Consider the following 13,205-nt stretch of genomic DNA (forward strand, 5'->3'; position numbering starts at 1 on the left):
CAGCTTTACTGGGGCCAGTCACTGAGGACTTCTTCCAAAAGAGGATGCCAGCCCTCACAACTTCTGGTTTATTTATCTCTTCCTAGAGGTCTCTGCTGATGAAGAAGGAAAACTCTGCAATTGGCTCCAAGGTCTCACCAAGACTTTGGCCTAAAAAAGAAGCACTTAAATCTCCTCAGGATCTTTTAGAAGAGGAGAGAGGAAAAATCTCTCTTTTGGCGTGTGTGTGTGTGTGTGTAAAGCATGCTGCTCTGCAGCCAAAATGGCTTGATGCAAACAAGTAAGGATGTGCTCTTCATCTCCTTGGGGTGCTGGAAAGCAATTAAACAGAGTAATTTTACTCTTCTACCTTCCTTTACATGTCATATTAAAAAAGTGACAACTGGAAAGCAATCAAGAACACAGCACTTTCCCTTTTCTACCTTCCTTCACTCATTATGTAAAAAATGTGAAAATTCCCTTAAAGCCTTTAGGAGAAGAAACAAGCAAGCCACACTCTCCTTCACCCTCCAAACCCTGGGCCCCTAATTCCGTTCTAATCGGTTTCTGAGCCACACCCTCCCAGCATATCCTAAGATTCCTAAAACCAGGAAGTAAAGGCTGTTTGTAGGTCGGTTAGGTGTTTGCTTGTTTAGTTTTGAGTATGGTGGTGGTGGTGAGAAGGTAGGTACGTGTCCTGATCTAAACACAGAAGTGTCTGATGTTGCAATAAAAACACAAGGTTAGAAAATTGCCTCAAGTGCCAGGTGAGCAAGAGACTGTGAAACGGTACTAGATGTGTGATTAATAAACACACTGCTCTCATTTATTTTCACTACCTCTTAACCAACCTTCTTGTAAAAACTGCCTGCAGTTTTAGGTCTTACTTGCAAGGTTTTTTTTGGCGGGGGGGGGGGTACGTAACATAATATATCTTTGTCTATACTTTGGAAGCAGCACAGAAAGGCCTAAGAAACCAGTGTTTTGGTTTTTTTTTAATCTTGGGGGAGAAACAGAAAGAAAAATAAACCCTGCAAATTTCTTGGCTTCTCACCTTGGATTTCACAGACTGCCATCTGGATGCTCCCTTTGCAACCTTTCCAGGCATCTTCAGGAGAATCATAGTAAGATAATATCCCCCCACAGAGAAGGAACCACCGAGGCTGCCAACCTGCAAACAGAAGCAAGAGCATGGTCTCAATTACTGCTTCCCAGGACACAGAATAGGACCTAACAAAGGATGCTGGATTCCAGCCCCAAGGAACTTACCTTCTGGGGGAAAATTCTAAGGGAAAAAAGCTAGAAAAGATGTATATTTGATTTCATTTTTGCAAAGGAGTCTGGAAGGAGCAGCAATAAATATAGTGATGATTCTCTAAGTAAGGGGATTACTGATGATTTTTATTCCTTTTTCTCTCCAATACAGTACTAGTAATCTTTGGTTTTTAATTTTTCTAAGATTAAAGATTATTGTTTTCCAAACATTATTGTTAACACACTTGCTTTCTTCCCCTCTGGTTAAGAAAAATTATTCTGAACCTCAAAATGAGACAAAGGATTATACTGACCTTTCAACATTACACAAAGTGCTGCCTAACAGGCCTGCCTAAGGTCATATGATTTCTAGGAATAGATAACTTTAATTTACTGTTTGGTATTGATGCACTGAAATGGAATAATCTTAAAACATTCACGGGCTTAACTATTTTTACTTCAGAGAATTTCACAGGACAAATCATATTCAGTGGAAACTCACATCTTATCTAGTCCTCTTACACAACCTATTTTCTAGTCACACCAAACTTGCTGTATTCCTGCTTCAGAGTTTTCGCTCAAATTGGATCTTTTTCCTAAAAATGTCATCCCTGACTATCTCTTGCATAAGCCTTGTCAGTCTCCTCTGTCAGATTTTTTTTTTTCTCTCTCTCTGAAATGCCACAGCCCTTTAAGGATACATTTCTCTCACTGGACTCTTCTATGACTGAGACAGTCAGAGAGAAGGTTGGTAGGAACTTTGGGCAGGGCCCCAAGGGCTGCTCAGGTACATACCTGATGGGCTCTTGGGAACAGATTCACACCAAGTAAATACGTAAGTCACCTATTGATGTCAAAATAGTAATGTCAGGGAACCACTGACAGGGAAGCACCTAGACCCTTTACTGGATGTCAGGAGTCCCAAGGCCTTAACTCAACACCCACACAAGTCAATTACTGGATGGAAAACCTCTTGGGATGAACTTGTAAATTTTGTTTCAGAAGGTGATGCTTCCTGGGCCTGGTTTCAAATTCTATGCAAACAAACCTGAAAGCTACTGTACTTGACACAAACATTACAATTCAAGAAATCAACCTGGTCATGAGATTATGACTTGTTGAGTATACAATCAGCACTCCAGGAGTTGGATACTACTAGTGATACTGTAGCCCTCTGCAAGTCATTGTTTACACCTTACGCATCTCCCCTCACTGAAACAGAAGAATCAACTGCTAAGACCCTGAGAAATGAAAAAGGATTTTGAAATCACCTAGTTCAATCAGCTCTTTCACAGAAAAGGAAACCAATCCCAGACAGGTTAGGTGACCTACCTAAAGTCACAAACGAAGTATACAACAGAGCTGGGAAGAAAACTGTCTTTCTAACACTGTCTCTCCTGGCGTAATAACTCCCAAACCCTGACTCCCCATTGCCAGAAAGCTATCCTGGTATAGAACAGTAGCATCTTCTCACTTACAACTCAACTTCCATGATTATGTTCGGTGTGAAACACTCTCCAAAACCACCAAGACTCTCAATTAGAGGGAAATCAACGTACCCTCAATTATCATATTTTATCAAATTTCAGACCTCACCTGCATTAGTCTTCATTCTCCAGAGAAAGAGAACCAATAATACGTAGGCATATCTACACATAATTTATTATAAGGAATTTGCTCACGCATTACAGAGCCTAAGAAATTCCAACATCTGCAGTCAGCAAGCTAGAGAATCAGGAGAGCCAACTTGTAATTCCAGTCCAAAGTCAGGAGGCTTGAGACCCAGGAAGAGTCAATGTTTCAGTGAGAGTGAAAAAACAGGAAAAGACCAAAGTTCCAGCTCAACAGTCAAGCAGGAAGAGTTATTACCCCTTATTCCTTTTTGTTCTATTTAGGTCTTTGGATGGGACCCATTCATGTTAAGAAAAGCAATCTACTTTACTATGTTTACTAATTCAAATGTTAATCCCATCCAGAAATACCCTCAGACACAACCAGAATGATTAGTCAAATGTCTGGGCACTCCATGGCCCAGGTGAGTTGACACAAAAAATTAACCATCAGATACCATCAATTTTAAGATAAACTGAAGTACTGGCATATGATATGATTAACAAGGTTTAATTTCCAATATATACAAATAGCTCATACAACTCAACAACAAAAACCAAACAACCCAATCAAAAAATGGGCATAAGACCTAAATAGGCATTTCTGCACAGAAGACATATAGATGGCCAACAGGCACATGAAAAGATGCTCAACATCACTAATTATCAGAGAAATGCAAATCAAAACAATAATGAGGTATCACCTCACACTGGTCAGAATCAGTTCAGTCACTTAGTAGTGTCTGACTCTTTGCGACCCCATGGACTGCAGCATGCCAGGCTTCCCTGCCATCATCAACTCCTGGAGCTTGCTCAAACTCATGTCTATCAAGTCGGTGATGCCATCCAACCATCTCATCCTCTGTCGTCCCCTTCTCCTCCTGCCTTCAATCTTTTCCAACATCAGGATCTTTTCCAGTGAGTCAGTTCTTCGCATCAGGTGGTCAAAGTACTGGAGTTTCAGCTTCAGCATCAGTCTTTCCAATGAATATTCAGGACTGATTTCCTTTAGGATGGACTGGTTTGATCTCCATGCAGTCCAAGGGACTCTCAAGAGCCTTCTCCAACAGCACAGTTCAAAAGCATCAATTCTTCGGCACTCAGCTTTCTTTATAGTCCAACTCTCGCATTCATACATGACTACTGGAAAAACCATAGCTTTGACTAGACGGACCTTTGTCGGCAAAGTAATGTCTCTACTTTTTAATATGCTGTCTAGGTTGGTCACAGCTTTTCTTCCAAGGAGCAAGCATCTTTTAATTTCATGGCTACAGTCACCATCTGCAGTAATTTTGGAGCCCAAGAAAATAGTCTGTCACTGTTTCCATTGTTTCCCTATCTACTTGCCATGAAGTGATGGGACCAGATGCCATGATCTTAGTTTTCTGAATGTTGAGTTTTAAGCCAGCTTTTTCACTCCCGTCTTTAATGGCCATCAATAAAAAGTCTCCAAATAATAAACTGTAGACAGGAGAGGGTGTGGAGAAAAAGGAACTCTTGTTACACTGGGTTGGTGGGCATGTAAATTGGTACAGTCACTATGGAAAACAGTATGGAGGTTCCTTAAAAAATTAAAAATAAGAGTTACCACATGATCCAGTAAAACCACTCCTGGGCATATATCTGGAAAAAACTCTAATTCAAAACGATACATGCAGCCCTGTGTTCACAGTAGCACTACTTACAATAGCCAAGACATGGAAGCAACCTAAATGTCCATCAACAGATGAATGGATAAAGTAACACCTTGTAAATCAACTATACTTAAATTAAAAAAAAAAAAACTTAGGAAGAACAATATGGCGGAGGAGTAGGTGGACATGAAGTACATCTCTCTCCACAGATACATCAGGAATACACCTTCAGACACAGAAGTGCATGCAGAACACCAGTTGAGAGCAGACAGGAGTACCTGACCAGCAGAAAAGAATATACAGAACCACGCAAAACTAGGTAGGATGAAGGGACTAGGGGGAAAAACAGGACTGTTGGTAGGACTGAACCTGTCCTTGGGGGGTGGGCGAACTGAAACAGGGGTCCGATCCCCACATGGGGGCAACTGTCTTGAGTCAGAGGAGAAACATTTAACGCTGAGAGTGAAACAGTTGATCTGTGGCGGCCTAAATGGAATGAGAATCAGACAGTCTTGCCACAGCCATACATACTGTGGACAGGGAGGAGGGCCCTCTGGAAGGCGCAGCAGCTGGGAGCTGGAGTTTGGGGACTGTGAAGCGACCCCAGGGCAAGGGCTGCTGTTGACTGCGGAGAGACCGATCGAGGGGATGTGAGGGAGGAGATCGTGGTGGGAAATGCCAGTGGAGGAAAGCCTGGCAGCCATGGAAGCAAGGCAATATTGCTGAGTCATGCATAGCGGGTGGTGCCATCTCCACAGCCTCTCTCTCCCCACAGGCCAGCATCGGCAGCTGAACAATAGAGAGGCTGGACCATCAAACGCCCGACGCACTGAACTACAGAGCAGAACACCATCCTGGGTGCCCCTTTAAGTGCCTGACGCGCCGATCTCCAGAGGAGGACCCCAGCCAGGGGGGCCCTCTATGTGCAGACCACCACCCTGGGCACCCCTTGAAGTGCCTGACGCGCCAATCTCCAGAGTAAGACCCCAGCCAGGGGGCCCCTCTACATGCACACCACCACCCCAGGCGCCCCTTTAAGTGCCTGACGCGTCAATCTCCAGAGTAGGACCCCAGCCAGGGGGCCCCTCTATGAGCCTGACGCACTGACAACAGAGGAGCCCAGGCGAGGGAGTCTGCTCAGAGCCTGAATGGGAGGAGCTATGGAGAAGGACTGGCCAGAGACGCCTTTTTATGGCCAGCTACAAGAGGCTCGAAGAAAGACTCTGACGGGGCCAAAACTCCTGTGGCGGAGGCAGGCTGCGTCCCTGCACACTTGGCCGCCAGGGTCCCCGCAGGCCAAGCAGCTGTGCCACCTTCGCGCTTGACTCTCACTGGGCAGAGCTGCCACAGGCAAAAAGTCTTGAGTCTATGCACGAAGGGTCGCTGTGGTTGTGTCCAGCTCTTTGGGACCCTGTAGACTGTGGCCTGCCAGGCTTCTCTGTCAGGGCAGGGGATTCTCCAAGCAAGACTACTGGAGCATATTGGCCAAAACTGGTTGCCATACCCTTCTAGAGCACTATATCTCCTGCTGCCCTAGCTGCAACTCCCCTGAGAACCTGGTCTGCCAGAAGCCCTGTGACCCAAGTAGCTGCACCACCTCCACACCTGGCCCTCACAGGGCCAAACCCAAGTCCTCCAGGGCAGCCTCAGGAGCAAACCCCAGTGGATGACCCACAGGCAGAGGTGGAAATAAAATCACGATTGAAACCCAGGGGCAGTGTGGCTAAGGAAGAAGACCCAAAACTTTCCCACAAGCTGTATAACCTGCAGATTAAATTCACATGATCAACTAGGCAGACTCTGTGTCTATGGAATATATAAAAGATCACTGCAAGCTCCCACAAAAGCAAACCCGCTAGTTCTGATAGCTGTGGACATCGGAGGCAAGAAGACAGAGGAGGAGGACCAGATTAGAATCTGAGCTGCCCCCGCTGCAGGCCCAGAGATCAGCACAGTGTTGGAGGGCATCCTAGGGAGGGGAGGTGGACTGTGACTCCCAGCGAGGGAAAGGACTCTGACAGCAGTGACTTAAGAAAAACATTTATTATTTTTATGTTTTGACTTGCTCTGCAGATTCTTTTGGATTTTTTTTTCTTTTGTTTTCCTTCCCCCCGCCCCCCCGCCTCTGTTGTAGTTGTCGATTTTATTGCCACTATGAAATCTAATTAAGCATTTGAGTTTTTTTCTCAGTCACATTTTTTACTGCTGGTATAAACCTCTGCCTCTACGTTGGGCTTTTGCAGTTCTGTAGAGTTTTCCTTTTTCGCTTTAATTTTAATTTTTAACACCTATTATTATTTTTTAGACATTTATTCCTTTGCTTGCTTTTCCTACTGTTCTCTTCCCCTCACAGTTAATCTTTAATGTATATAAATCTTCTTTATCTACCCATACTTAACTTGCATATCTATTGTTTGTTTCTTTCCTTTCCTTTCAACATATTTGTTAGCTTTATTTTCATTGCTTTATTCCCCAATTGGCACCTTGGTCTAGTTTTGTTTTCCAGTTTGTGCTTTAGCTAGTTTTGTTCTGGTAGATATAATTTTTTATTTCCTTTGTTCGCCAGGTCAATCTATTCTACTTTACTTTTGTTGGACTGTTTTGATTTTGCTTACAGGTGTATATGTATATGTGTATATTCAGTCACACTTTTTATTGTTGCTATATGCCTCTGCCTCTACATTGATTGGGCTTTGGCAGTTCTGTGTTTTCCTTTTTTTCCCCTTTTTTCTTTCTTCTTCCATTTTTTTTTCTCCTTTTTACAATTTTAATTTTTAATTTTTCTGGAAAAACCTATTATACTTTTTCTACATTTACTCCTTTGTTTGCCTTCCCTACTGTTCTCTTCCTCTCACAGTTAATCTTTAATGTATATAAACCTTCTTCGTCTACCTCTATTTAACTTCACATATCTATTCTTTCTTTCTTTCCTTTCCTCTCAACATATTTGTTAGTTTTATTTTCACTGCTTCATTCCCCACTTGGCACCTTGCTTTAGTTTTGTTTTCCAGTCTGTGCTTTAGTTAGTTTTGTTCTTAAATAGTAAGTATAATTTTTTATTTACTTTGTTTGCCAGGTCAATCTACTGTACTTTATTTTTGTTGGACTGTTTTCACTTTGTTCATGGGTGTATATGTATATGTGTACATTCCATTATTTTATTATTTACCTGATTTTGTAACTGCCATTTGTCTGGGGTTCATCTTTGGTTTTGCATTTTGGGATATTTGTTTTAATCTCCCTTAATGCCATAACAAACCACTTGTGGAATCTTCATTCCTGACAAGAGATCAAGCCCTGAGCCTTTGGAGTGGGAGCACTGACTCCAAGACCAAGACTACCAGAGAAGTAACCCTAGGGAGCATCAAATAGTGAGAACTCACACAAAGAAAACCCCTTGAATACAAGACCCAGCATCACCCAACCACCAGTAACACCCTGGTGCAGGATGCCTCATCTAAACAACAAACAAAACCAAAATACAAACCCAATCATCAGCAGACAGGATTACCACCTCACTCAGCCTTGTCCATCAGAGGAAAAACAAACAAAAACTCAGCACAAATCTCACCCTGTACGAAGCTTACACAAACCACTGAACCAACCTTAGGAGGGCAGAAACCAAGAGGAAGAAAGAATCCAACCTTGAAGCCTGGGAAAAGGAGACCTCAAACACAATTAATTAAAAAAAAAATAATGAAAAGGCAGAGAAATGCTACACCAATGAAGGAACAAACTAGAAACACAGAAGTCCAAATAACTGAAGAGGAAACAGGCAGACTGCCTGAAAAGGAATTCAGAATAATGATAATAAAGATGATCAAAAACCTTGGAAACAAAATGGAGAAAACGCAAGAATCAGTTAACACAGACCTAGAAGAATTAAAGAATAAACATACAGAGACAAACAACACTATTACTGAAATTAAAAATATTCTAGAAGGAATCAATAGCAGAATATCTGAAGCAGAAGAACAAATCAGTGAGCTGGAAGCTAAAATGGTGGAAATAACTTCAGAAGAGCAGAATAAAGTAAAAAGAATGAAAAGAACTGAGGATGGTCTCAGAGACCTCTGGGACAATATCAAACGCACCAACATTAGAATTATAGGGGTCCCAGAAGAAGGAGAGAAAAAGAAAGGGTATGAGAAAATTTTTGAAGAGGTAATAGCTGAAAATTTTCCCAACATGGAAAAGGAAGCAGTCAATCAAGTCCAAGAGGCACAAAGAGTCCCATACACAATAAACCAAAGAAGAAACACACCAAGACACATGTTAATCGAACTAACAAAGACTAAACACAAAGAAAGAATATTAATAGGAGCAAGGAAGAAGCAACAAGTGACATACAAGGGAAACACCATATGCTTAATAGCCGATCTTCCAGCAGAAACTCTGCAGGCTAGAAGGGAATGGCAGGATATATTTAAAGTATTGAAAGGGAAAAAATCTACAACCAAGATTACAGTACCCAGCGAGGATCTCATTCAAAATTGATGGAGAAATAAAGTTTTTCAGACAAGCAAAAGTTAACAGCATTATGTACCACCAAACCAGTTTTACAACAAATGTTAAAGGGACTTATATAGCCAAGAAATACAAGAGAAGAAAAAAGATCTACAAAATCAACCCCAAACAATTAAGAAAATGGCAATAGGAACATATATATCAATAATTACTTTAAATGTTCAGTTCAGTTCAGTTGCTCACTCATGTCCGACTCTTTGCGACCCCATGAACCGCAGCACGCCAGGCCTCCCTGTCCATCACCAACTCCCAGAGTCCACCCAAATCCATGTCCATTGAGTTACTTTAAATGTAAATGGATTAAATGTTCCAACCAAAAGACACAGACTGGCTGAATGGACACAAAAATAAGACCCATATATATGCTGTCGACAAGAAACCCACGTCAGACCTCAAGACACATATAGACTGAAAGTGAGAGGATGGAAAAACATACTTCATGCAAATGGGAAGCAAAAGAAAGCTGGAGTAGCAATCCTCATATCAAACAAAATAGACCTTAAAATAAAGAAGATTACAAGAGATAAGGAAGGACACTATATAATGATCAAGGGATCAATCCAAGAGGAAGACAGAACAATTGTAAATATCTATGCACCCAATATAGGAGCACCCAATATAGAATGAACCTCAACACGTAAGACAAACACTAACAGACATAAAAGGAGAAATTGACAGTAACACAATAATAGTAGGAGACTTTAACACCCCACTCACACCAATGGACAGATCATCAAATCAGAAAATTAATAAGGAAACACAAGTCTTAAAAGATACATAAGATGAGATGGATCTCATTGATATCTTCAGGATATTCCATCCAAATGCAAAAGAGTACACCTTCTTCTCAAGTACACATGGAACATTCTCCAGGATAGACCACATTTTGGGTCACAAATCAAACCTCAGGAAATTTAAGAAAATTGAAATTGTATTAAGCATCTTCTCTGACCACAACACTATGAGACTAGATACCAATTACAAGAAAAAAACTGTAAGAAACACAAACACATGGATATTGAACAACACTGAAGAAATCAAACGGGAAATAAAAAAATTTCTAGAAACAAATGACAATGAAAACACGACAACTCAAAACCTATGGGATGCAGCAAAAGCAGTTCTAAGATGGAAGTTTATAGCAATACAATCCTACCTCAAGAAACAAGAAAAACACTGAATAGACAACCTAACTTTACACCTAAAACAACTGGAAAAAGAAGAACAAAAAAACCCCAAAATCAGTAGAAGGAAATAAGTCACAAAGATCTGAGCAGAAATAAATGAAAAAGAAATGAAAGAAACAATAGTAAAGATTAAAAAAACTAAAAGCTAGTTCTTTGAGACGATAAACAAAACTGACAGGCCTTTAGCCAGACTCATCAAGAAAAAAAGAGAGAAGAATCAAATCAACAAAATTAGAAATGAAAAAGGAGAGGTTACAACACACAATGCAGAAATTCAAATAATTTTAAGACACTATTATGAACAACTATATGGCAATAAAATGGATAATCTGGAAGAAATAGACAGATTCTTAGAAAAGTTCAATCTTCCAAGAATGAACCAGGAAGAAATAGAAGTCATGAACAATCCAATTACAAGCACTGAAATTGAAGCTGTGATCAAACATCTCCCCCAAAACAAAAGCTCAGGACCAGATGGCTTCACAGGAGAATTCTATCAAACATTTAGAGAAGAGCTAACGCCTATCCTTCTAAAACTCTTTCAAAAAACTGCAGAGGAAGGAACACTTCCAAACTCATTCTATGAGTCCACCATCACCCTGATATCAAAACTGGGCAAAGACAACACAAAAAATGAAAACTACAGGCCAGTATCACTGATGAATATAGATGCAAAAATCCTCAACAAAATTTTAGCAAACAAAATTCAACGACACACAAAAAACACATACATCATGATCAAGTTGAGTGTATTCCAGGAATGCAAGGATTCTTCAATATACGCAAAATCAATGTGATATACCATATTAACAAATTGAAAGATAAAAACCATATAATAATCTCAATAGGTGCAGAAAAAACCTTTTACAAAATTCAACACCCATTTATGATTAAAACTCTTCAAAAAATGGGCATAGAAGGAACCTACCCCAACATAGTAAAGGACATATATGATAAGGCTACAGCAAACATTATTCTCAATGGTGAAAAACTGAAAGCATTCCCCCAGGAACAAAAGATCAGAAACAAAAGATCAGGAACAAAGGGTGTCCACTTTTACCACTGTTATTCAACATAGTTCTGGAAGTCCTAGCTACAGCAATCAGAGAAGAAAAAGAAATAAAAGGAATCCAGATTGGAAAAGAAGAAGTAAAGCTTTCACTGTTTGCAGATGACATGATACTGTACATAGAAAACTCTAAAGATAATATCAGAAAATTACTAGAGCTACTCAGTGAATTTAGCAAAGCTGCAGGATACAAAATCAATACACAGAAATCACTTGCATTCCTACGTACCAACAACGAAAAATCAGAAAGAGAAATTAAGGAATCGTTCCCATTCACCACTGCAACAAAAAGAAATATCTAGGAATAAACTTACTTAAGGAGACCAAAGAACTGTACACAGAAAGTTATAAGACACTAATGAAAGAAATCAAAGATGACATAAACAGATGAAGAGATATCCCATGTTCCTGGGTAGGAAGAATCAATATTGTGAAAATGACTATAGCACCAAATGCAATCTATAGATTCAATGTGATCCCTATCAAATTTGATGCCTATCAAATGATATTTTTCACAGAACTAAAACAAAAAATTTCCCAATTCATATGGAAACACAAAAGACCCCAAATAGCCAAAGCAGTCTTGAGAAAGAAGAATGGAGCTGGAGGAGTCAACCTTCCTGACTTCAGACTATACTACAAAGCTACAGTCATCAAGACAGTATGGTCCTGGCACAAAACAGAAACACAGACCAATGGAACAGGAGATAAAGCCCAAAAATAAACCCATGTACCTATGGGTACCTTATTTTACAAAGGAGGCAAGAATATACAATGGGGCAAAGACAGCCTCTTCAATAAATCATGCTGGGAAAACTGGACAGCTACATGTAAAAGAATGAAATTAGAACACCTCCTAATACCATACACAAAGATAAACTCAAAATGGAGTAAAGACCTAAATGTAAGACCAGAAACTATGAAACTCTTAGAGGAAAACATAGGCAGAACACTCGATGACATAAATCAAAGCAAGATCCTCTATGATCCACCTCCCAGAGTAATGGAAATAAAAACAATAGTAAACAAGTGCGACCTGATTACACTTAAAAGCTTTTTCACAGGAAAGGAAACTATAAGCAAGGTGAAAAGACAATCCCCAGAATGGGAGAAAACAATAGCAAATAAAACAGCTGACAAAGGATTAATTTCCAAAATATAGAAGCAGCTCATACAACTCAATGCCAGAAAAACAAACAACCCAATCAAAAAGTGGGGAAAAGACTTAAATAGACATTTCTCCAAAGAAGACATACAGATGGCTAACAAACACATGAAAAGATGCTCAACACTGCTCATTATTAGAGAAATACAAACCTAAACTACAATGAGATATCACCTCACACCAGTCAGAATGGCCATCATCAAAAAGTCTACAAACAATAAATGCTGGAGAGGGTGTGGAGAAAAGGGAATGCTCTTGCACTGTTGGTTGAAATGTAAATTGATACAGCCACTCCACTATGGAAGATGGTATGGAGATTCCTTAAAAACTAGGAATAAAACCACCATATGACCCAGCAATCTCCTAAGCATATACCCTGAGGAAACCAAAATTGAAAGAGACACATGTATCCCATTGTTCATTACAGCACTATTTACAATAGCTAGGACACAGAAGCAACCTAGATGTCTACTGACAGATGAATGGATAAAGAAGTTGTGGTATATATACACAATGGAATATTACTCAGCCATAAAAGGGAATGCATTTGAATTAGTTCTGATGAGGTGGATGAACCTAGAACCTACTATATAGAGTGAAGTGAGTCAAAAAGAGAAAAATATCGTATTCTAACTCATATATACAGAATCTAGGAAAATGGTACTAAAGAATTTATTTACAGGGTAGCAATGGAGAAACAGACATAGAGAACAGGCTTATGGACATGGGGAGAGGGAAGGAGAGGGTGAGATGTACGGAAAAGGTAACATGGAAACTTAC

The 13,205-nt window shown here is 40.1% G+C and overlaps 1 protein-coding gene across 5 annotated transcripts in view; it reads right to left on the bottom strand.

Annotated features, from left to right (window-relative positions):
- The window catches only part of PLEKHA8 (pleckstrin homology domain containing A8), a 68,147-nt gene that overhangs the window by 41,052 nt on the left and 13,890 nt on the right, over positions 1-13,205 (bottom strand). For all 5 annotated transcript variants that reach the window (XM_043872093.1, XM_043872094.1, XM_043872096.1 and 2 more), the window contains one exon: positions 1,034-1,150. In XM_043872093.1, coding sequence (XP_043728028.1) covers positions 1,034-1,055 — 22 coding nt within the window. In that variant the 5' untranslated portion in view covers positions 1,056-1,150. The remainder of the gene's footprint in view (positions 1-1,033; positions 1,151-13,205) is intronic.

Source organism: Cervus elaphus, chromosome 18 (genome assembly GCF_910594005.1).
Source record: "Cervus elaphus chromosome 18, mCerEla1.1, whole genome shotgun sequence".
Lineage (NCBI taxonomy): Eukaryota > Metazoa > Chordata > Mammalia > Artiodactyla > Cervidae > Cervus > Cervus elaphus.